The following is a 26752-nucleotide window of genomic DNA, read 5'->3' as shown; positions in this document are numbered from 1 at the left end:
ACTGCGGGTTTGAAAATGAAACAAACCTGTTGGTGTGGAGTCAGAACGAAGTGAAGCGAGAAGTGGTTTACGGTGATGTGATCTGAGAGTGCATCTAATAATCAACAGGTGGAGACGCCCACAGGCAGACCTGCACTCTGAGCCTGTCCTCGTGCTTTCACTTGAACAACTGCTGTAAATATTGTGACTTACACAGCTGCTGGACCATTATTGTGTTGTGCCATTTAAAATATTTAATATACATATTAGAGTTAATGTAGAATGTGCTTTGGAGTGTGTTTTATTGGATACTTATTGAGCCTTGTGCTCCACCAGTCTGTCCTGCTATTGGACAAGTTGGGTTGTTTTTTGTTTTTTTTAAGTGCAGTTAGCGCAAGTTGCATACGGATACATTTTTGTTTTATTTTATTTTTGGTCATGTCCGTCTTTTCACTCCCGTCTCGTCCGTTTTCATCGTAGCCAAACAAGGGGAGTCATTAGCCTCCAGAATGCATGTTGAAATTGGACTACATGAGTCAGAACCCTTTAGATCCTGTAAGATTCAGAGGTCACAAAGTTAAGCAAAGATACTACGAACAGTAAGTAACTGTTTTGTTTGTTTTTTGGTAATTTGTTCACAACACACTGCAAAATGTATCTGTCTTAAACTATCTAACAATTGGTTAAATATTATTATTATGTTCTATTTTTAAATGTAGAGGAAATCGGTTCAGACGTGATTTGGAAAATAGTTTGTAATGTAGCAATTTAACCTGCAGATATAGTGAATGGGCTGAAACACAGGTTTTCAAACTGTCCCAAGGATATGAGTCATGACTCAAATCTGATCACAGACAAGATACATGTTTTTACATTCAGTGTGAATTACTTTTTTCCGAGGTTATCACTATTTATTCACCATCTCCGATGTCCATCGTGAATAAATCCACTTAGAAATCATTAAAAAATGCTCCTTATCTCTGCAGAACCTGCCTGAGAATCCTCCTGTTTCTAAGTTTCCTTCAGTCTCACAGTGATCCAGAGACAGCCGTCTGTCCGTCCACGGGTCCACTGCAGACAGGAGCTGCTGACAGCTGCTTCGGCTGCTTTTAATGGGGACAGTTCGCCTGCTCTAAAATATGCAAAAACACTGTATAGTCCTTTAAATGGACCGTGCAGCGATCATATGCATGCATCAATGTCCCCTTTGTGTTCACACTTGCTCTGTAAATTTCTGCTTTTTGAAATAACCTCTGAGCCCTTTGCTTGCTGTAAAACCTTCAGTTATTTCTTATTTAAATATGTTTATTTTTTCATGTAGTTTGGTCCAAAGACGTCTTATCATGAGAGTCTGGAATCTAGTTCAGAGGAAACATCTTAGGTCAGAGAAAGTACAGTACACTCTCCCTCCCTCTCTCTCTCTCGGTTGATGATTAGTTCAGATGCATCTTTAATGAGCGCTGTGGGGAAATGAGAAAGCTCAGGCAGGATTTGATCAAGTGGTTTCAGAGGCGGCAAACCGAACCACTCGGTTGTCTCTGCTCTGACTCTCCTGCTGTCTCGGGCTCTGCCATCATCTCTCTCTGACCTCCATTTGTCACTGGTACTAACTGGTTCTCAGACAATTAAAGTGCATTGTTTAAACAATTAGGGATCGGGTTTTTTTATTAGTGGTAATGTTTTAAAACTCCAGAAATGTAGATATACGCTCTATAACACGGACGTTTATTGGCAATGGCCATCGGAGATAGTGATATCGGAGTTATGACTCGGAGGAGGAGTATGATTTGACGTAAATTGTGGCAATTAAGCGCTAAGTGTTTTAAAGAACCTTAATCTCCTCCATGAGCTGCGTGTCACTGCTGCAGCTCCACCTGCTGGCTGTCACCGAGCCGTCAAACTACAATAACTTCCTGTTGTGTTTAGAACACCTGCATGCGTCTGTGCCTTTCATCTCACACAGCATCTTTTCCTCGTGTCTCGCCATCTGTGCCCCGGAGGCCCCCCTCAGTTTGAAAACCTCTGATCTAATAAAGTTAGACAGTTTCACTAAAATAAAGACCGGCTTGTTTTAAGCCAGCCTACCCCCCAAGCGAACTCAGAACTAAGAGCCAAGTCTCCATGGTAACAATCATAGACACTTGTTGACCTGTGTTTCCATGGTGACAATCGGTGACACCTGCGACCAGTGGCACCGTATGACAAAAACAAGCAAAACGTGGATTTGTGATTTGTTAATGTTGTGGAGCGAGTGACGAGCAGGGAGTTTTTAGAGAGCGCAGTGGCCTGTTATATACAGCAGCAGTTTACAAGTAAAAGTCCTGCAGTGAAAATGTTACTGCAGTAAAAGTCTGAGAGTGTAATCAGGAAAAAGTCCTTATTATTGTGCTTATTGTGGCTAATGTTAGCTAACTTTAGATAGATATTGCTGTGTAACTGACTCTGTGTCACTGTTACTGGGAATGCACTGATGAACGTGAGGATTTTTAAGTAACGTCACTTCTGAACAATCAGTGGAGAAGTTCATACACCAACATCCTTAGACGTGTTCATTTTGATTAGATTTACTGTGTAAATTATATTTATATTGTTTATGAGGCTTGTGAAATTGCATCATTAAGATGCATCGTCCTCATAACTAAAGACACATCGTATTTCATCCATGCAAACATTTAAAACAACTTCCCGACAAAGAAGAACATGTCTAAAACTACTTTTACTCTCACTGTGGTAACATTAGTTAGTAACTGCGGATCGTCAACTCATTTTACATTAAAATGCATTCATGGCGAAACACATGCAGGAAACGATGGTTAGTATCAGTATTAGCTTTATGGATCATTAGCTCACAACAGCAAATCAACAGAGCGGAAAACTGTATTTAATGTGTATCAGTCACATCTGGCTGACATCTGGTCAGTATCAGCGCCAATACGGAGTAAAAGTACTCGGTGCAGTGCAGCGTCCCTGTGGCTGCTGTGCTGTTATATATTCTATCATCAGGTTATTATTCCTCGTGCATTAATGTAAAGCAGGATGTTGCTGCTGCAGCTGGTGGAGCTGGAGCTCATGTTGAACCGGTTTGTATCGGACTGCAGCTGATGATGCTTTTCATTCTGGATCCATCTGCTGATTCTTTTCTCCATCGATCCATCGATCCATCGGTTTGGAAAACTGGTGAAAACAGTCCACGACGACCCAGAGCCCAAAACGCCTTCACCGTCCACGGCCGACAGTCCAGAGCCCAAAGTCAGGATCGCTTTTCACCGTGAACACATACAAGGAATCAGTGTTCCAGAAATAGACAAACAGACAGGGACAACAAGGTAAAAGACTCAAAATGATCAGAATCAGAAAGCAGCAGATCTTCGCATTTGTGAAGATGGAACCAGGAAATGTTTTTACATGAAAAATGACTAACAAATATCAAAATAGTTACCTAATAGTTACTTAATTTCTGTCACTTGAATCGACTAATCGTTTCAGCTGTACTTGTATAAACTGTTGGGGAGTTTAATTTATAACAAAACATCAGATTTTATAAACTCTTCATGTAAAAATTAGTTTGTAAAGTAACTGAAGCTGTCAGATAAATGTAGTGGAGTAAAAAGTCCAACATTTCCCTCTGAGGTGTGGCGGAGTGGAAGTAGGAAGTAGCATGAGAAGAAAATACTTAAGTCCCTGAAATGTGTACTTAAGTACAGCGCTTGAGTGAATGTACTTAGTTCCATTCCACCATCGTTTTAATTTGGAAACCATCCCGCTCTCGACTGAGTCCTGCCACATTGCCTCGTGTTGTTACAGTCGTCACAGTAAAATGTCATGTAACATTAATTCTTCCAGAAGGCAAACATTTTCAGCTGCAGTGAACAGAGCTGGGCAGTTTGCCGCAGTTGCTTGGTCAAAAGTCTTAAGTTTACCCAGAATTCATGGAAAATTTGTCCTGCTTAAGACGGTCAGGAACTAGACAGCTGTGTAAGACTGATTTAGATGTCTCTCTGAAGTCTGACTGTATCGGAGTCTGTTTGTGAAACCGGCCCCACATAGCTGTCTAGTTCTGGATATTTTAGGTAGGACTAACTTGCTTGGAATTCTGGGTAAATTAAGACTTTCTTCAAACTATTAAAAAAAACCATGAATGACTGCATCATACTGCACGGCCTCATCATATGCCGCAGACCACAACACCTCGAGACTCACTTTGGAGAAGGTAGCGTTTACTGTAAGTCAGTTAAACAGCAACAAAGGGAATCGCCAGCCAAGTAAAGGCATGGGGAAGCAGTCGTCTGATTAAACCTCCTCCCACACCGAGCTACTTGCTCTCATGACAGTTCCATGTGTGTGAAATGGTCTCTGTGCAGCATGTGATGCTCTCAATTATGCCTGTGTAGTCGCTGTGTGTGCAAGGGAAGGTGAAGAATATTAAAATCGAATTACACCGAGACTGAGTGAGACCAAATGGCCTTATTAGGCTACTGACTGTCAGGCGGCACTACACATTCAGAATGACAGGGACACGCATACATACTGCCGGAACGAACACATACAATTATCTCCAATGGAAACACACATTTAAACCTACATTATACTTTATAATAGCTTCTATTCACTCTCACGGATTTATGCATGAGGGCTGGTTTGCTGTCAGAGATGCATCTCGCTCTCTCTCCCTTTGACCCTGACTTGTCAGTCATGGTGTAACGGACTCAGAGATCCCTCGAGTGTTATTCAATTATCATGTCTGCATTAACGGGGATAAACAAAACACACACACCTACCTCACACACACACACACACACACTCATTCTGTCTGTGAAAGGACCTAAATATATTTTTGAGTCAAGTCCTTTTTTTTAAAAACCCACCCCTATAACCATAAAATGAACATTTAGCATTATTTAGTATTTATAAACAGTATACTGCACCTTGATGTAGTGCGGGGAAGTTCAAGTGTTATGTTGCCTCATTATATCCGGGTGCAGACGTCTATTTATGGAGTATTTCGAGTTTGAGTATTTGGTGTTGCACCTCTCAAAATATGGCGCAGTAGGCTAAATAAAGAGTAGAACTTATGAAATCAGATGGCGCCTATTCAGTCCAATGAGACTTGCTCACCTGGCACATTCGGCAAAAACATTTCTAGCTTCCAGGTTTACTTCCGGGTTCTGCGGCGCTCTGAATATGCGCAGTAGTGTTTCTCCCGCTGGCCCCGCCCACGAGTTCCCGCTCGGCCCATAGACTTACATTGTGATGACGTCATGGATTTTTCTCGGCTCAAGCAAAGTTTTACACATATAAAACCTCCATGGATCAAAAATTCTTAATAGAAAGAGTCATAAGACGTCTCTTTTATAATGGTGGCCTGTGGGAAAACGCTTTTTGGGCCGCAGGGGGAGCAAGGCTAAGCGGCGGAGCCGTATCCAGGTCTTATTATACATCCGAGAGCTGGTGTCAGCAGCAGCCGAGTCGTGTCAGGTCGAGTATATACGGGTTCGTGGAACCACCTGGACTGCTTAAAGCTAAGGTGATGTCACTCGAGTCGGCGTCGGGCGGGGCTGCAGACTGCAGGTTTGAAACTGTGGAGTTAGAAAGAGGTGAGCTCAGCAGACCTCTGCTGCAGACTGCAGGCTACATTAGCTGCTGCTAGCATAACAAACCCCAATCTCTGGCTGAACTGTCTGCGGTCGGGTTGCATTGTGGGTAATGTAGGCGCCAGGTTTTGACAAAGAAGAATGCGTGGAATAAAAAAAGATATCTCTGGTTCTGCTGCATCGATTTTTGATCCTACTTTTAAACTGTCCATCGTGAGTGTGATAATGTTACAGGAGTGAGATGATAAATCTGTGGGCGCTTTTAACAAAAGATCAAGAGTGCATGGATTCCTGTTGAAGCAGCACTAAAATCTAAACAGCATCTGCAGCACTTTCTGCCTTCTAAGTTTTTGTGGAGTGTGTGTGTGTGTGTGTGTGTGTGTGTGATACAACACACATTTGTTTCTGTGTTTGAGCATCACCAGAGGCTGCTGATTTGTTTTGTCTTGATGTTCTTTTTAATTAACAGTCCCTAAGTGGGACTGCTCATTTGCATATTTGCATAGGTTATGAGCTGCCGGTTGCCGCTCTGGATCAGCATCAGGAGAGATTGCCTTTGGTCACACCTCTGGTTATATCTCTTTCTCTATATCGCCTCGACAGTCCTGTAAACCAACCGGCCACATTCAGACGAGCACAGAGGAAATGAGATGAATCAGGGAATGCTTTTGTGTAAACACACACACACACAGAGGCACAATGAGAGTAAGTGAGAGGGCCTGTTGCATTGCCGGCGTCCTCGGTGACCTACAGAAAAGAGACAGCTATTTCCATCTCGCCACCACCTCACCTCACTGACCGAGTAATGGAGCGATGCAGTCGCTAGATTGGCTTCCTCGACTTAAAACACCACTCAGCTGCTGCTGCCGGCTTTGGAAAAGCAGTTTAGCTCACCACGCCTCAGTGCACGGGCGTGTGTGTTTGCATACATACCACTGTCATTAGTGAAGTGTTCTCAGTTTGATGGGGGTCATAAGGAACCTGATACACATAAATCTTCACACCCGCCAGATGTGTCCTGATGGAGACCTCTAACGAGTCTATTAGAAGTTGAGTTTTGTGTTCTTTGTCTGACCCTGTTTTTACCGGGGGTGAACTAACCCTTGACATCTGTTGAAACCAGGTAATAGTCTTACGTCCACCTCACAAAGATTAGAAATAAATATAAAAATAATGAAAATATGTTTAAAACCTCACATACAGGCCCACACACACCGTCCTGCTGCCTCAAACACTCACTACAGCACCACATGTGGATTCATCCGCCGCTGGAAATAGTCCCCAACAGATGCTCTGTTTCCTCCTGTTGGTCTGATAGAAACTACAGCGAGCAGCTGTTTGAGGAAACTACTGAGCCTTTTTAAACAGGAAACTACAGATCTGTGAGGTGTTTTAAAGATCTTCAGCAGGAACCAATGGGCTCGCAGCTGAGAACCGCAGACAGGAAGTCAGACGGTATTGACAGACGGACTGAACATGTTGCTGGTTTGAGTCTGAACATGAGATTCGATGACAGCAAGAAAACAATAGAATAAAGTCAGCTTAATGCTTTAATGTAAAACTCTAATGTCCATGTAGTGTGATGTGCTGTTTGCTGCCAGACTACAAGCTGAGAAAGTAAATCCATTTGTTAACAGCCAGGAAAGAAAACTAATTCACAACATGCACGACTGTATCTTTCTTTTTTATGTTTCTCCTTTCAGCACAAAACTTTAAATGACAACTGCTGTAGTCGTGTTACAGCAGTGAATCTGTTTCCGTTTCTTTCATCTTTTAATTATTAGGACATTTCCAACAGAAGAGGAGCTCTTTACTGTTGCTACACCTGTCAAGCTTTCCACTTTAGTACGGCACAGACACAGTTCACAATGAGAACGGTGGCAGATTTACCATTAAAATCCACCAAAATTCAAAAGTCTGATTCCTGTAGGTCTTTGGATTCAGCGTCTCATTTCTAGCCGCTGGCTGTCAGATTGTGTCAGCTGAACTGTTGCAGAGGAGGAGACAGTCCCAGCTCTTAATGCAGACTGTTTAACATCTGGATGGAAACTGAAAACTACAGTTTGTGTCATCACATCTGCAACACTGACTCACTAACTAACATCCAGCCCTCTGTGCTGGTTTGACAGCAATGATGGACAACTATTGTGGATATCACATGTTTATTTTGGTAAAGGACGTCTCGGGCATCCAACTATTCAAGCCCACTAAAAAAGACCGGGGGCTGTGATAATTATGGGTCGAAAGTAAATTCAGATTCTCTCACATGCTGTGCTACACTAAATGACTCTCTCAGTAATTTACGAGCGACAATTCTCATTCCAGCAGAGCTCAGAAAAGAAGCACTTGCTGTACGTCAATCAGAAGCAGAGAAACCTCTCTGGGCCTCTAATAGTCTCTAGATAATTAAAGGGCTGGGCAGCAGAAATACATTAAAAGTAATCAGACCTCAGCTGTAGCTGCGTGGACTCTTGTGACAAACTGAACAAAGTAAAACAATCAAACAAAAACAAGTCCTCTACCCGATCCTAAAAAAGTAGTTTTTGTGCCTAAACATAACCAAGCCGTGGCCACGGTGGTGTCAGAGCAGAACGCAGTTTTAGTTTTACAGTGGTGATTTGTAACGCCTTTGCCTCAACACACGAGTAGATTTCAGCCATGTTCTGTCCGTCCCCTGCGCCTCGCTGAGCGACAAGCTGCACTTCTACCTCTTCCAGCACCGAAAACAAGAATAAGATAAATGTATTGCTACTGTCCAAAGTCATCGTCCTTAAAAGCCCCAGAGACGCTCCGAATCGCTCGTCACAAGGGCTGCGTTTGGTTTCAGAAACAACACAAACACACAAGAAGCAAGCCCATACAAGTAATACAAATGTATATCATCTAGCAAATAATAAATCATGATTAAATTGAATATCATGCTTTCAATAATAATGTTAGTATACCTAAATAGCCACATGCTGCATTATAATGTACTAACCCAATAATATCTTTCTCGATAGCGACCTGATACTTTTTGATAAATATCAGAATCAGAAATACTTCATTGATCCTCGAGGGGAAACTCTTTCGTTCCAGCAGCTCACCGTCACGTCAGCGCACACAGGAACAGAAGTACTAAGCAAATATATAATACACTATAATACAGGTCAGAAAATAAATTAAGTACAAGTGGGTATAAAATAAAATAAGTGTAAAGTACAAAGTGGGTTTACCGGTTGATGATAATAATACGGCATGAACTGTCAAGTGTAGCTGATTTATAATGAGACGGAGGATACTGCACAGCAGTAATAGAGGTGTTAAATATATAAAAGGTAAAATATGTTATATAAAAAATGTTTGACAAAAACTTCAAACTATTTTCTGTGTCAGTAATGAGCCTTTAAACTCAATAAATACAGTTTTATTTCTAACAATGACGTGGTTTTACTGCTGGAGTTTATTTGTCCACTGCGCTACACACACTCTCCACTGCCCGATTCTACAGAAATGACTTTCTGCCAGTGAAGGAGCACTTGTGTTGAACAAACCAGGGTTTGTTGTAATCACTACACACAGAACAGTTCTGTTAACATGAATGTTCAGCGTCTAAGCTTCGACCTGGTTACTCCCATACAGCAGCTTCCACTTAAAGCCCCCCCTGTGGAGCTCTCATGTAAACAAACAGTTAATGTTCACATTCAGTGTTTCACACCGACAGATGTCTGCATCCTTGAGGCCTAATAAATGTGCTGAATGCTTTTCCTTCCTCATAAAACATTGTTTCCAGTCTTCTTCCTCAGCTTTTACTGGCACATTGTTGCATTTCTTGGCACCTCATTGGCAAAAGGGTCGGCCACCGGCATTTTATCGACCATGAATCTTTTCGAATCCCTTATCAAATCCATTTGGGTTCAGCTTTCAACGTTTAACTACTTTGAACAAAAGACATTTAATATTTTAACAAAAATAAAAATAACTAAAACTTTGAGATGTGAACTTTCTGTTGGCAGCAACAGTATCAGCTTAATCAATGTTGAAATGTTAATAAATGAGTAACTGACACACTGAAATTAGAGTTGGAGCCTGCTGACTTTTACACCTTGTTTTCCACAAACTACTTGATCCAAAACTGCCGGTTCCGATTCACAACTGTGAAGTTGATCAGCTTAAAATATCGATGTGAAACTATAATTTTAATGGGAACTTCTTCCTCCTGACACTGACGTGATCAGCTGATCGATTCAACAGAGAAGAGTCCGTTTTGTTTTTAACCTCGCACATGATCTTTGGTCAGGACAGACTCCGGCTTGTAGAGAGCTCATTAACCAGACAACAGGCAAGTTTCATTCTGGCCTTTTGGCACTTTAATACTCGTTTTGTTATTGTCTCTAAGTGCAGATGTCTATTTTTCTCATTAGCTAGTGAGCGCTACCGGTGTTACAGCATCTTATGTTACTGTAAAACTCATTTGGCAATAAATGACTCACGTACACACTATAGGCTTCATGTTGCACTGCGAGACTTGTAATGGATTTGTTGTCCACACTCAGTGACAGTGACCTGTTCTTATTGTTGCCTTAGAAACGCCTTTATCAGCGCTTCTTATTTGCGTTAGAGATGCTAATCATTGATTGTATGTCGTTACAAGGTCGTGTTTATTGGGATTTACACAAGCCTGTTAATTACATTGTTACCTGCAGTAGATTTGTAAAAACATATGCAGAAGTTTTAATGCAGGATATGGAGGGAACATCTTTCACTGCGGTTCTTGAGTCTATTTGACTTCAAATTCTAATCTCTAATTATCGTGTAGCTTTAGAGTGAACTTTCACACTCTTACAACGTGAACATTTCCTCTTCACTGCAAATGAACTGTGAATTAAAGGTGTGACTGCATTCTTATTTGAAATGCAAAGAGAATTTTTTTTTTTTGGATTTTTCTTTAAATAAAGAGCCTCGGTCCAAAAACCTTTTAGAGTTCTCATGCATTACTTGTGGCAAAGACCATATTTAATTACACTTTCTGTCAATCAGAGCGGTCCCCGAGCAGTCACTTCCTCCTGCCCGCTCAGACTCACAGCATGGGGGCGAGACCCCCTCCGAGGCCGTCAAGACCCAAAGGACCTGCGGGATCCCTGTGATTATGCAGCTCTCTGCTCTCCATCTGAGGGTAATGGAGGCTACAACGAAAAGCCTACGTTGGATTCCTTTTTACAGGCAATCAAACGTGATTCATGCTCTATCCACGGTAGTGGGGTGAAGCCGTACCTGCCACAGAGTGTATTGTTGTCTAACTAAGGGTGGGAGGTAAATAGCGTGGGTTTGGGGGGAATCTGGGACAGAGCTCGTTAGGATTTTTTGGTTGGTCGGCGGTGGCCTGTAGGCTCTGCAGTGCTGTTCTTCTGCCGTATTCCCTGTTACAGATATTGATTTATCCGTGCTGCTCTCTTCTGTTCTGTAAGTCACACATGTTCGCTCTAAGAGACACCTACTCAGTGCAAGAAACACAGAGCAACATCACACACTGAACACAGCTCGTACACCACCAGCAAATCACAAACAAGGAGCCTGCAAAGCCTTTACAACAGCTGTGTGTGTGTGTGTGTGTGTGTGTGTGTGTGAATCCTCTGAAGGGCAGCTCTTTCAGGATAGTCTTATCCTGCTTTCTGCCTCCTTTGTGCTGAGACAGGAGGGAGATCGGGACACACACATACTGTACCCAACGCCAACGTCCAAAGGATTCTGGGTTTGGCTCAATGTGGAAACAGAGAGCTGCAGTGAAACCAGAATTTCCAGGTTCTGTTCCAGTAGTGGAGAACTTAAAACAGAAAATAACTTAAACCCCAGCCTTGGAACATAACTGTAGACTGTTTACAATCTGTTTACATCTTAGCATACATATTTATTACCACCTGTTTAAAAGCTGCTTATCTGTGTTGCCTTTATGCATATACATCTATTACATTACTGCACAGCCTGTTTACATGACAGTTTATACATTAAACCGTTACTCACCTGGCTACCACAGTAGTATGTTTTTTATTATATTCCTATATTTTAGCTGCTGCGATTTTGTTCCACTTGAGGGAGAACAAAGAATTTCATTGCCAACGACTGCTTCACTGTAATTGTTGTGCATATGAAAATACAGAACGAACCTTACTCAACAGTATGCCGTGCGGTTCACTTCTTATGTTTAAATAGCACTTCAATACTTCAACTTCATTATTTTCCCGGAGGATATTTGGTTTGCAGGCAGGCATTTACATACAGGAACACACTGATGACAATGACCAGCAACAATCAACAGTAAAGGACATGAAAGCAGTAAAACATACACTACGTATGAAACAAAATAAAGAGAATATTAAAGAAATATAAATCACTAAAAAAAAGAAAAGATTAAGACCAACAGCAAATATATAGAGCTACATAAAGTGCAGTTCCTGGTAAGATAAAAGACAAGTGTGCATGTTTCTGTTACATTAAGAGACTCTAATGCTGTGTCTTTTTTTTTTAAATGATCCAGAAATTGCTGTTTAATCAACAATTCTGTTTTGTAGTGGCCTTTAATGAACACCATTTCCCATAAGCCCACTGACCATTGTGGGTGAAATGTCACGACGATGCCTCGGACAAGTCAGGTGACTGTGGTTAGCTCAGCCTCAAGTGCACTTTGTATTTAGTGCTAATTAGCAAATGTTAGCATGCTAACACGCTAAACTAAGATGGTGAACATTATAGCTGCTAAACATCAGCATGTTAGCATTTAGCTAAAAGCAAAGCTGGGCCTGAGTGCAGCCTCACAGAGCTGCTAGCATGGCTGCAGACCTGAAAAACATGAACTTTTAGCCCTCAATCGATATCTGCTCAGTGTTTCACCGCCAGCTGTTTCCTGTTTCTGTCAGACTTTTCAAAATCCAAAGGACTCCACTGAGTCACTGAAGCGAAATCTCAGGTGATGATGATAATAATAATAATAATAATAATATATTTGCTACACAAAAAATCTGGGTAAGAATCAGATTTTTAAAAAAGCAAAACACTGTAGTTGAGCCATTAGTTTTTAAAATGACTTTAAGCAGCTCTGGTGCATAATGAGCAGCTCTTTTCATTTTTTCTCCATTTCTCTCACTTTCTGTTTCTGGAAACATTTTCTGAGCCGTGCTATTTATAAGAGGACGTTCTTTACTGTAAATGTGGCGATGAGCCTCTCTGTACAGCAGAAAACAACTTCTGCATGTGCGGGGACATAAAATCCAGGTTAACATCAGCCACTTTGATAAATCTGCGTCTTTTTTGGCGAGAATCTGTAAAACCCGTGAGCGCTGAGTTGTACATGTACTGTACGTATGCGCGGTGAGGTGATTGGTGCTGCAGCAACAGGTAGCTAAGCCTCAGAAAGCCAGAGTGATGGGAGGGAATCAGTGTACGGGAGCTCAGCCTCGTCCCGGCTTCACTTCGCTCACTCTCCTCTCGGTCTTTGTTGTCTGGAGCCAAAACCAGCTCACACAGCAGCGGAGCTTTGTTGTTTACATGTGTCAGTGTTTACAAGTTTATCTCTGAGCATGTTCAAGCAGCACGAGGGACTGAGCCTGACACATGAAAGACAAAGTCTGACAAAACACACACTGTAGGTGCAGTACACAGAAAGCACAGTGTGCAACAACCAGGTTCCAAAACACTTGCAGACAACATATAATTAAAAATTGGAATATGTTATTAAAAACAACCAATTACATTAGAAATCATTTGTCTAAATCGGCAGTAATGTGAAGCAGATATTTTTTTTATCAACCTTTGGTTCATTAAATTAAAAATCTGATATATTTTTACAATATTTGTAATTAAAGATAATAAATAAAATACTTTTATTATATTATTATTATTATTATATTGTATTTGGAGCTCTCCCCATGGTCATGAAACACAATAGTAACAATAATCTGTGGAGGCCTCCGTTAGCTCCCGTGACTCCACCACAAACTGTGGTAGTAATTACTGAATTAGAAATTGTAACCCCCGTACTCGTTCCCGAACAAAGTCATCTCACTGCTGCACACTGATCATTATTACTGAAAATAAGAGCCAGAATTTCCCTTTAAGCCCATTTTGAGGTTCAGTCTTGAGGTTAACTCGTTTAACACACACACAGACACACACACTTGTTTCACTATACCCTTGGGGGACAGTCATTGACATAATGCTTACCCTAGCCCCTTACTCTAACCTTAGCCTAACTGTAACCTGAACCCTGAAACCAAGTCTGAACCCTCAAAAAGCCGTCTCTCCCTGCGGGGGCCTCGATTCTTGTCCCCACAGTGACACAAGTCCCCGAGGGTTAGTGTGCGTTCAGGAGTCCCCACTGGGATATAAGAACATGAAACTGACACACACACACACACACTCTCTAAAGTCCTCAGAATAAACCTGCAAGAGACGTCGACTCGTACAGTTTGACCCTGACACCCACGCACTCAGAGCATGTAGGCTTTTACATGCTGATGTATACCTCGGAGTTTTGAAAGAAATCAATTAAAGCAATCTTTTGTGCTTCTGTGCCATTACAGACACACGCTCACACGTTTTCTCTCAAGGTGCCAGAAACTCTCAGAAGAATTACCGTACGCTGCGAGGGAAGAAAGAATCATTATTCACATTTAGCTCTCTAATTGCTGAAAACACTCGTGCTTTAGAAAAAGACAGAACTGAAACAGTCCTGTCACCTCGGCCTTGACCATGAGACAGCACAGATGAAAATCCTGCAAGTGTGCAGCAGAAAAACAGCATCGCACCAACGACTGAGCGAGTGAATGGAAATGATCCGATGTGAACTACAGACTGAATGAATGAGAGGAGGCTGCATGCCCAGCACAGTTCAGCCTGATCACACTTTGTTTGCTTTTTCAGCTTTCTACCTGCTCAGTCCTCTTCTGTGCGTGAAACATCCTCCACAGGCTAACCTCTAGCCACAATTAGGCCGGCCGCTAACGACTATTTTCATTGTCGATTAATCTGCAGATTATTTTCTTAATCAATCATTTTGTCTGTAAAATGTCAGAAAATAGTGACTCAAGGTGACAAATGTCTTGTTTTGACTGACCAACAGTCCAAAACCTAAAGACATTCAGTTTAATATCATACATGACAAAGAAAAGCATGAAATCCTCGCCTTTTAGAGGCCGGAAGCAATTCATTCTCAGCCTCAAGCCCATTGGTTCCCACTGTTGACTTTGTTGAGATATAACACATTAATCAGTGAGCTTTAGAGCGTCTGCTTGGTGGATTTTGTTGCCTTTGGACAGAGCTGTTTCCGACCTGAAGGTGTGGCCTCTGATAGCAGTAACAACTTAGTTAGCTTAGCGTTAGTTAGCGACTCTGTTTCTACAATCCACAAAGTTCTGTTCCACCTCATTTGACAAAACGTGGAAGTACTGATCAGCATCAGAGCTTTCACATTGTTCATCGCTTCACCGTCAGTAGCAACAGAATCAACCAAGTAGCTTAATATGCTACTATACGTTATCCGTCACTGCCACTCACGGATGTTTAAGGTGTGGCAGGCTGTGTTACTTCCCCCCAAAAAACTCTGAGAAAAGGGAAGACACCTGTAGCACACCGCTAACTCTCTCAGACGCTGCTTCAGGAAAAGGAACAACCCGAGTCGCACCCATAATTCATGCAAGGTGTGACAGGGCTGGGAATATGGTGGATAGTTTATACAGCAGCTGTTCGCTGACAGTCGTGTTTTCTGTGCTGCTCATCGCCTTTCAACTTCACAGTATAGCTAATTAGCCTTCTTTTTGATACTCCCACAAAAATTCGATTCCTTGGTTTCCAGGGGGCTCTAGGTGTTAATAAGGGGCCCCTATTTCACACATTCCTCCTGCTTCTACAGTAACCCTCATATGAGCTCCCCCCTCGGAAACCTTCCCTTCCTGCCTCCATCACTGCATTCATCGTATATTTATCCAGGGAAAGTCAACCAATCATGCATGTGCTTTTTCCGGCGCTACTCCTTTCTCAAGGGCACCTCGACTGTAGTCACCGGGGGGGGGGTGAGTGCTCTTTCACTTCCCCCACATCAAGCTTCTCTAACCTTTTAAAGCCAGTAGTCATCAATCAAACGTGCAATTTTGACCCAAGTGTGTGCTAGATTTCTTTCCAATTAAACACTTCAGCAGCTGATTTCACTGATTATTTTCTCCTCCTGCTTGATAATAATCAGTGAAACAAGCTGCATCAAGCTGAAAAGTCTTCCTGAGTGTGTGTGAAAGGAAAAAAAACGGCAGACCTGATCACACCTGACCGGCTGAAGGCCACACGTCTCACCTGCAGAGAGCGTCGGAGCGGCAGGTGCGTCTGAGCTCCAGGCAGGTGGGTCTGTGCCTCTCCTGGTGGGAGCAGGAGGGAACGATGGTGCGGCGCCGGCGCTCGGCGCACGCCTGATCCGGGCACGAGCAAAACAGCAGAGGGTAGCTCAACTCCCATGATACCCGCTCGAAGAACTGACGCAGGGCCTGAGACACACAGAGCGGTAACACGTTTAGAGTTAATTGTCATCCTTTTTATCACTCATTAATATTCTACAGTTAGAGCTAAATGTCACAAGAAATTACCAGGAGCTGTGCAAACGTCAGAACTTAAATATCTATATTCCTGTGACCAGAGGATGGTTTATGTAAAAATAAAGGCGAGGAAGAGAAATTACATTTAGCTGTTAGCAGCCACAGTAACAGCTTAAACGTTGACTCAGTAGAAATGGGGAGAGGGAGCAGAAAATGAAATGTTAATAACCTTTTAGACTTAAATAAGCTTCTAGTTTTTACAGATGTAGCAGCCTTACAGTATCAGTGTTAGTGTTATGAAGTTATTGCACCGTGCTCTTGATCTCATGACAAAAGACTCTAAAGGTCAAGGATCAGTTTGTAGTTTCAGTTTCTTTCATTTATACAGCACTTTAAAAAGCAAACAGGTTTTGCACCAAAGTGCTTCACAAAAGAAACATACATGTGTACACATACAAGCATAAAGGCATATATGTGCACAACAGATGTGGAAACAAAGAGTAGAGTGCATTATATTGCCCTCATATTTGTGCAGATCAAATATGTCACTGTACGATGTTAACACGCTTCAGCATCGTCAGAGTTCAGTGGATTCCCTCCAGACTATCATGAAGCTTAAATACATGAATTCATGTATTATTGAATTGTGTCAAAATCCAGGATTTCGATTGATGGTTTTATCCTTGTGGTTGTTGGTCAGGATGTTTCCTAGTGCCCGTGTCTTTATGCTAAGAGATTATTCTACTCTAAACCCCTTCGATGCTTTGTGAATGGATTCAAACAGCCGTCATGCGAGCGGGAGATCGTCTGCATAACGATGATAGTCGATGTGAACCACATATGAACAGATAGGCAGAAGTGCCAGGTGAAATGGGGAACCATTCTTAGTTCCTCAGAAATATTCTTATAGCCTAGCCTTTAGTGAAACTTTTATTCATGCTCTCCGTTTGTTGCTTTTGGTAGTTAAAAAGCTGTAAAAACCCATTCCACATAATTAATCTCAAATGGAAAAGTATGTAATCTATACTTGTTATGTGTGTATGTATACTGTAGCCTACATGTGTGCGCATATGTACAAAGGTATGTGTGTATATTTGCATAAATGTAGCATAAACATATGCATATACATACATTTAATCATATTTCTGTTGAGTAACTATTATAAGTTGTAAATTGAACCTTGGGGAAATGTAATGAATAATAATGTAGTAAAAAGAGAAGCTGGTTTGGTGTCTTATTGATTTGTTACTTACTTTATTTTCCACTTTATGCAAACCTGTGCTTAATGTCGCAATGCTGTAATCCTCAGACTGCGAACACTGGAAGGATTGTGATCGTATTGCAGTGTATTATTTTGGACCAGTTTTGGGAATAACAAGGTGTCACAGAGATTTAAAGGATAAGTAAGTAAGTACTAGAAGAGGACAGTCAGCTGCTGTCGTAGAGATCACTTCACTAAAGACTTGGAGCAGGTTTTGTTCGTTGGAAGCTAAAGCTTTGCACTAACAGTATTTGCTAAATGATTATTCTGTTCCTCAGCTCACTTCAACTTCTGTATTTTTTGTTTTTCTCTTCTCACAGCAGTGCAACATGACTGAATCAGCCAATCATACACTTAGTGGATTTATTTAATCCCTTTACAGCAGTAATCTTGTCAGAGGAGGCACACGTTTTCCTCCAACATGCTTTGTTGAGGTGCCAGCATTATTTAACATTATTTGATTTATATAAACGTCCTTCCTGTGTCAAGAGCGTGTGGCTGAAATACGTTTACAAATAGGTTCAGTGAACAAACCCTTTAGTTTTTAACATTAAAGCAAATATAAATAATCAATAATTAAATATGGACAGTTCTGCACCCACTTTCTGACATCTTTTCCGGCTGCACGGCTCCTGATTGGCCAGAGAGGGCTGAGGGGGCGTGGCCTTGCTGCAGATGGAGTTGTAGGCAGATCGTAGGCGTTTACACGTCTCATTGAGGTTACAAGCCTTCGCTGCGTCCAGACAGGGGTTACAGGGTTTCCCCGCTTCGGAGCAGGGGCTCATCTTCGACAACGATGAATCTGAACAAAGAGATACGAGAAGATTAAAGCACATTTACTGTGTTTTGCAACTGATGAAATTAAACTTTGTGTTGAATATAATTGAGCTCAGTGGATGAGGTGACCTGGTACACTGTTCTACTGGTGTTAGATATTAAATACAGTTTTATAATCACTGAAGCTACAATTACTATGAATTAGTACGACTTCATTCCTTTGTGTGTAAGTTTTCAAATATTTTTTGGCTATTTATTATTATGTATTTATTACCAATCCCACATATTGTTTATAGCGTCTAGCCTTTATTAGCTTTGTGTTTTTTTCTCCTCTCCTATTTATTGTGTCTATCTGTTGTTTTGGCAGGTCAGTGCACACAGTTGCCCTTGCAGGGATACATACAGTTGTTTTTGGAGTTGAATCTGGAACTACTTTGAAAATCAATATAGAAAATATAAATATAAATATAGAAAAAGCCTGATAACAGCAGCATCATGGGAAGCAGACTGCCTTCCTCCCTGGACTTATTTTGCCCTGGGTTTTGCCTCCCAGGCTACATACAGACTGCCCCTTTCCCGTGATTGCTGGAGGTTATTAGGAGGAAGACCTGCAGAAATTACTCAGGGCTGAAAAGACTACAGAAATTCCTCTGCATGTTTTTGGGGAAAATAATAAATAATTTAATCATATTTTAATTTACAAGTGGCATAGGCAAATTTTTATATATATTTCCGTATACCAAAAAACATTAAGGAAAGCCCACACTGCTTCGATGATTAAATAACAACAACCAAGCAACAAAAAATATATCGCATCAGATATCTGACAGATATTACGATATGATTCACTGAAAAATCACGATGATGTACCATTTGTTGGGGTCTGTGCCAAACAAACATGTTTTCTTCCATCTGGAGAACCAGGTTTGTATCAGGGCATCTCTGCAGCACCACAGTTCTTCATTATGATGATGTTTTTCTTTTCATTTTACTTGTGATTTCAACAATATTTCGATTCATTGTGCAGCCCTAGTGTAACGCGACAGAAAAGAACTGTAGCAACACAAACTGCGCCTGCCTCGGACATCTGCGGCGGCACAGTCCTGGATGTTTTGGAGCCACGGGGGAACTCGACCTTGTATTTAAACCGTATCCCATTTTTAAAAGGTCTAGTTGTTAATGACAACAAAGAAAGAGACTCAGAACAACCACAAAGAGACACAAAACGACTACAGACTTAAAATGACTACGAAGAGACTAAAAAGGCCTTTTACATGTCTGTGCCCAGGGGCCCGTTGTCTCCAGTCTGTCTCTGCCAGTACATCTATTTGGTTCCCGTCTAGACAATAAACGGCAGCACAGAAATAGACGCACCCCTCGACACAGCAGAGCTTCAGAGCCTGAGCTCAGTTACACATCTGAGACTAAGTGGTGCACGTTTGAGGCAGACTCTGTGCATCAGCTGACTAAATTAGAGGGGGAAAACGAATGCTACTGGACAAACTCAGATGCCCTTCACTTCTGTTCAGAGCACATTGTCTGCTCATACCTGAATCACGTATTCACATTTATTCCCTCCCCTACTGCTGCTGAGTGATCGCTGTCTCTTTTATCAGCGGCCCTGGTAGACTGGCGTACACAAGCCTGTGGCCTATCGTTCAGCGCACTAGTGAACCAAGGTTACATGTGGAATACATTTATAATGTCATAATGTTCGCAGTGCAGTCATCATATTAATGTAAAGCGTAAAGCATGATGTGACTTGGCTGACGTGCACAGCTGTTAAATATAATAGATATTACCAGAGATACCATCACTCCGTAAGCGCCTGAGAGGAAAGCGACGCGTCACGCAGACACTGCCAGAACAGCTGACCCTGAGTCAGTGACGCTGTGGACATGTGATAGCAGTGTTTACTGATAACAGGCTGGTGGGACTATGAGCCGATAAAATCTTAAGCGGAGCTTAAGTGGGCTGAAATAAACTGACAGAGAACTGATGAAAGTGTGTAATAGATCTCTGCTCGTTGGGTAAAATACATTACAGGGACAGATGGTCAACTAACAAGTCAGAGCATTTCTGTTCAGTTCATGCGCTTCCTGTGATTGTGGAGATATGTGAAGTATGAAGCCGTCTCCTCTGGGGGAAACATCACTGTTCAAACCTGAGAGAGCAGGACAGCTGCAGATGCTAGACACCTTTTATTCACGCGCTACTTGATCCAGACACCGAAGGTCCTGTTGAATTATTGATCTGATACGAATGAAAGTTCAACTGGAGGATGTGACTCCTGAAACTGACGTGAGATCAGTTAGAGAGAAGACCTCTCACTCTGTTGGATTTGTTGGAACTACAGTCCACTCTGATTGTACAGTGGCGTTACAGAGTGGAGCAAAAAAAAACAACCCAGGAAGCAATTATATTTTCTCCAGAATGTATTTGGCAAAGCAAATGATTTCTGTATGAACATATTTTGTAGGAGATGAGGTTGCCCTGTGGCAAAGCACTGCAGATTTTGGCACAAGCTTGGATGGCCAACGCAAAGTGTGTTAGTGCTTGAAATGATCTTGAAGCCGCCCGCAAATATTAATGTTTCGATTCCACATGCAAACATTAACACTACTGTACATCAGAGGCTCAGCTGATGCTGACTGCGCTCTGAAGCCTCAACAGCAGCAGAAACAACTAAGGAGCACGGCGTCTCTGCTGCTTTTCCCTCAGCACACCTGAGATGATGTCTGCCACCTTTACAGGCGAGTCAGAATCTACAGAAAGGAAAAAGACTCCTCGGTGCACCAAGTGCCATCTTTGCTTAGGTGTTGCAGAGTTACAGTGAGATCTGATCACATGTGTGAATGTCACATCCTGGTGTCAAGTGTGAACACACATATGTGGACACCAGTAAATTCCAATCCAACACATCCAATTACACAAGTCTAATGGAAAAGACAACTGTGACCTTGGCCTAGGAAAGCCCTTTAAAGTGTGGCATGATGACATTTCCCTGAGTCAAAGCTGCCGTCTCGTCCAGCATTATTACACATTTTTAATCAGTAAAACAGACTGTAGGGAAATGTCTCCTGTAGGCAGAGAAATTCAGTGTTTCCTGTACAGCAAAAACTGGGCACTGTTAAGCTGAATTAAAATTACATTGTTAGAAAAGTGATAGAATTTCACACTGAAGGTGACAACTCCGTGTTAATCCAGTTCTAACATACAAATAAAATGTTGAAATACACACAGTCATACCAAAGCTTCAGTTTTGGACATCTTTTGAAACAGGAAGATGACAGAGCTTCATATCAGGTGAGAAAGGAGGTAGTTTCACTGTTTAACAGGAATCACGGAGCTGGATGGATCAAAGCCCCAGGGTTACTGTGTGTCCATTAGTTATATGTAATTTGATAAACTGCAAACTTGGTTAGGAATTTGCACCACCACCCAAAGTACAATATCAACTAAGGTGGATCCTGCATTACCTGATCTTGTGTCCCCAGCTCTCCTTCTGCTTTAATAATTTTTATCAGGTTAGTGTTAAATTTAACTTTTGTGTGAAAATGCAGCTAACATCAACATATCGGCCTATTTGTGAACCAACATGACGACAGAAAAAATGAAAGCCATCAGGAGAGTGAGACCCTGTAACAGCTCATCAGATGGTCTGCTGTGATGCCACGTTTTTTTTTAGCCTATATATTTGTTTCCATTTTGGTAAACTGTCTCCATTAACAGCAGCTGAATCAGCTGTCAGCAGCTCCTGTCTGCAGTGGACCCATGGACGTACAGACAGCTGTCTCTGGATTACTTTGATTCTGAAGAGAACTTAAAAACATGAGGATTTGGGGACTGCCCATTGTTCCGAGGGCCTAATAGTCCAAAAAATGCCCCAACTGGATCGAAAGACCATTTCTCCGACAGCCCGTTATCCCGGAAAAAAGCGCCCGTTGCTCTGAAAATACACTCTCTCCCTGCAGTTGTTAGTTCAGGGACTGCCGGCCCCGTCCGCGGTACGATCAGGACATGTTCGGGTCGTGATACACGTCCACAGGCAGGAAGCAGCACGCACATATAATCTATAGACGCGTTCTGAATTCGATGATTAAAAACATTTCCATTTCCAGAGGGCAGATCCTGCTGCCCAGTATGTATCAACATGATCAACATGCCACAACCTGAGGGACAGTGAATGCCCCCCACTGTTTAGTTTTCACTTTTTGTATTTGTATTTTAACTGCAAGTCTACAATTTATTAGTATTAGTATCCCATCTTATTTATCTGTATATCTTCTAATAGCACATTTGAACATCATCGTTGTTGTATGTTTTTATTTCACACTTGCTTTGGCAATGTTAACATCTGTTTCCCATGCCAATAAAGAACTGAACTGAATTGAGAGAGGGAGAGAGAGAGAGAGAGAGAGGTGACAGAGAGGCCTCCACTGTGAGCTGTCATCACCTCCGTCTGTGATGTCCGATATAATTAAATATGAATATGGCCACAATTAACGTGTGTGTGTGTGTTTGCAGGCATCATGGTGTTTGTCTGCAGTATCAGTGTGTTCAGTTAGAGCTTCACATGATGTTGCTTCCCCTGCAGATAACCTTGGTGCTCATCTGAACGCTAACAGTGACAACACACACACACACACACACACACACACACACACACACACACAGTCTCTCTGTGTACTCTGTATGTAGGAGTTTACAAGATGGGAAGTACTTAGTGCTTTAGAGTATTTTCACTGACAAAGTCTCCTCTAATGGAACTTGAAACTCAAACATCTACTGGCAGTTTACGACACACACACACACACACACACACACACACACACACGGCCCTGCTGTATAGATTAACAGTAGTGTAGCTGTGTGTTTCCAGGAAAGGCTGATTTCGTATTGAGGTGTTGCTACAGAATGAAACCAAATACTCCTCTGGTGACTGAATGTAAAAATGGCTGACACACTCAGCCTTTTTCCCCTCTTTTGATGGAGTCAGTACTGTACTGTCGAGTCCTTATGAAGTAGTTCAACGCGGACAAGTCGTCCACAGGTCTTTCATCATCACTGTCACTTTAACACGCTTGGTTTATCGAACAAACTAAACTTTCTCTCTTATTTTTTAATACGATTTCTTTTGGTACAAAATTTTGTAAAGACATTCATGGTTGCCAGATATACTGTAGGTTAATCCTAAAGACTGGTGATTGTTCCTCTCGCACCACCCTGAGGTTGACGTTTTGGGTCACAGTGAAAGAGCTCGACATCTATTGGATGGATTGCCATTAAATCTGGTGCCGACATTCATGTTCCCCTCAGCAGGATTAATAATAACTTTGGTGATACTCTACTACTACAATGCCATCATCAGGTCAAAATTACTTTTACAGTTTATGAGAGACAAAGTGTTAACTCAAAGGGCACCAGTAGAGGGCGCACTCTTAGCTAGTAAGCAAAAGTCAAACTCATAGATGAAAACGGATGGTGACCAACCGTCTTGCACCGTGAAGCCTTCTACTAATGATTTAACTTAAAAGTTGCTACCCAATAATGTACAAGACACAATATTTATGGCCCCGCCACTGAAAAGAACCACTATCATGTTTACCTTTACTTCACCGTGAAAGCTGAGGGTCGAAAGCAAACTTTAGGAGTTAACTTTTATCCATTTTTCGGTTTAGTTTTCTTTACAATGAAGATTACAACTTCACAGATCTACTAGTGTGGTTGTTAATTTTGTCACTCTTACAATGTGAAAACACTACAGACTCAAAACCTGCTCAGAGTTAGTATGTAGTATGGAGCAGCTTTGGTTTCTGCCAGACCATCGAGGAGACCAGTCAACAGGACTGGATGTCTTTTACAAGCTGATGTTTTGAAAATGTGCAGGATGAGGCAAGGCAAACTGCACTGTTTGTGGATCTTTCCATTGACCACTACATTTTACATAAACTACACTGTCTTGGTTTGGATGTTTTTGCTCAGAAGTGGTTTCATGCATATTCATCTGATAGAACACAAGTGATCTGTACTGATGGTCTCAAAACAAACTCCTTTGGGATAAATAAGGGGGTACCACAAGGGTCTGTACTGGGTCATTTATTATTTACACTCTACATACACAATATTATCACTCCAACACAGACTTATAATATAATAATTATAATATCCATTTTTATGCAGATGACACAGTCTTGTATACACTTGGCTTCTCTTTAGCTCAAGATTACAATCTGCATTTAACGTTCTTCAGACGTCTCTGCTGAATCTCAGCTCGTACTGAATGCTGACAAGACAAAGTGGGTTTTATCCTCAAGAACCCATAATTCCTTTTGGCATCTCCCTGCCATCCACACACTTAATGGTACTGAAATTGAAATTGTCCAATCTTATAAGTACCTGGGAATTTGGCTAGAGGGCAGTCTCACCTTTAAACAGCATGTGGAGCCACTGGAACAGAAACTAAAGATATAAATGGGTTTCTTATATCAGAATAAAGCACGTTTGTATCTTGAGGAAAAGTTATTGTACAATCAGCCATCATGTCTGTGACTATGGAGAAATCCTTTATTCTCGCTTGGTGCAGTTTATCATTGTACCATTACAAGAGATAAATATTGTCAACAAGAAGAGAAATACATCCTATCATTTGTATTTATAAAGGTCTCCTGCAAAAGCTGCCTTCACTATCATCTCCTCACATTTAAAACCACTGCTCAGCAGAACAGATCTCAGGTCTGTTAAACTCTAGTTACCCCTCAAGTAAACCGAACTTGGGGAAACTGCCTTCCACTACTTTGCACCTTTATAAATGGAAGGAGTTACAGAGGATTTCAAAACTTGAATGTCTCATACCACTGGCTGATTTTAATGTCTAATTAATGTCTGTGGTTGTCAATTCAATTCAGTTGGGCTTTATTGGCATGGATGGCACAGATGTTAACATCGCCAAAGCAAGTGTGGAATAAAAACAACCAGAAAAAATGTGCTATTAGAATATATACAGATATGATAATATAGCAATTATTTTAATAAATAATAATAATAATAATAATAATAACTTGCAGTTAAAAATACAAATACAAGTAAGTGAAGCTATATTTAACTTGACAGTTCATGCACTATTACCTTATGCCGTATTATTATCATCAACTGGTAAACCCACTTTGTACTTCACACTTATTTTATTTTATACTTATACCCACTTGGTACTTAATTTATTTTCTGACCTGTATTATAGTGTATTATATTTTTTGCTTAGTACTTCTATTCCTGTGTGCAGTGATGTGACAGTGAGCTGCTGTAGCAAAAGAGTTTCCCCTCGGGGATCAATAAAGTATTTCTGATTCTGAAAACTACTTAAACATTGCAACATTTTTTTTTGTCTCTGATGCTGTGTGTGCTTTGGTTATGTCTGGCTATATTCTTTTTATGTTGTGCTTTTGCTTGTCTGGTTTGTTTTTCTTTCTATCTTTGAGATCTTGATTTCAATGAGACTAACTTATTAAATGATATAAATTATGCAACAAACTAATCATGATCTGATTTAAAAGTCAGCATGTTTTGACCCTTTTTCTGCATATAGTGTTTATTTCTGTACAGTAGGTGGACTATTAATGTTCTAATGTTATATTATCTACAGTATACTTGGGTTTTATAACAGAAGTGTCTAGTGGATTTCATGAAGAGCAAAATGAATGTCTCTATCCCTCATTTCCATGGAGAGAGGAGCCTGGAAGTGGCAGGAGAGTTTGGGCCGTGTGCCTGATGTTGGAGTCATACACTGTTGACTATTAAAAAACTTTTCACTTTATCCAACAGTGCAGAAAACGTTTGACAGACAGGCAGACAGAGAGGAGGAAGAGACAGAAGAGTCAGAAGTAAATCCTATCTGCAGAGAGGAAATATGAGCTATAATTTGTTTAGTCACAAACAGTAAACTTCAATCATATTTTTGGGTGCACATAGTGAGCTGACTTTGCCGGCTCATTTAGTCTACAGTGTTGTTGATGTTTTAGAGCTCCCTGAAGTCATCAAGTATGTTGAAGCTGGCCATTGTTGATTTTAATTAAATAATAATTCCAGTTGCAACTTGGGTCTTATTTTTGTAGTTCTGGCCATCATTTTTAGTTATAATAACGTCAGTAAGGACCCCTCACTGCACAGTAAAACTGAGCCCACACAATTTCAGTACGTATGAACAGTAAGTAAGTTTTAACTTAACAAAAAGTTATGAAAATACTTTAACAGGTTAAAGGTGCGTTCAAGTTTTCAACTTTTCTTTACTGGCTTCAGATTGTCGTAGTCATCGTGTTATCCGTGCTTTGCGAGCTCTATAAAATGGAGAGAGAAAGGGCTGATGGTTTTGAGTCATTTGTATATTCTCTCTTTTTATCATCATTTACAGATAAGAAACCGTTACAAATAATAATACCCTGCCTTTCTGAGTCTATAGTGCCAATAGACAACTTAATATTATTATGTACAATCACAGAGCTAATAAAAAGCTAACATCTCCATTTGAGCGATTCTCAGCTTGCTCCTACAGACCATCTCAAAGTAGCAAGAAAGAGAGCTTTAGCCCGGTCACA

General features: G+C 41.2%; 1 protein-coding gene across 1 annotated transcript in view; it reads right to left on the bottom strand.

Moving 5' to 3' along the window:
• Positions 1-26752, bottom strand: part of gfra2b (GDNF family receptor alpha 2b) — a 104186-nt gene that overhangs the window by 21688 nt on the left and 55746 nt on the right. Inside the window, exons 4-5 of the mRNA XM_044174405.1 lie at positions 17987-18186; positions 15888-16075 (exon numbers count right to left, since the gene is read on the bottom strand). Coding sequence (XP_044030340.1) covers positions 15888-16075; positions 17987-18186 — 388 coding nt within the window. The remainder of the gene's footprint in view (positions 1-15887; positions 16076-17986; positions 18187-26752) is intronic.

This window comes from Siniperca chuatsi, linkage group LG18 (genome assembly GCF_020085105.1).
Source record: "Siniperca chuatsi isolate FFG_IHB_CAS linkage group LG18, ASM2008510v1, whole genome shotgun sequence".
Classification (NCBI taxonomy): Eukaryota; Metazoa; Chordata; class Actinopteri; order Centrarchiformes; family Sinipercidae; genus Siniperca; species Siniperca chuatsi.
The sequence above is the reverse complement of the archived record's forward strand: the minus strand, read 5'-3'. Positions and strand labels throughout refer to the sequence as shown.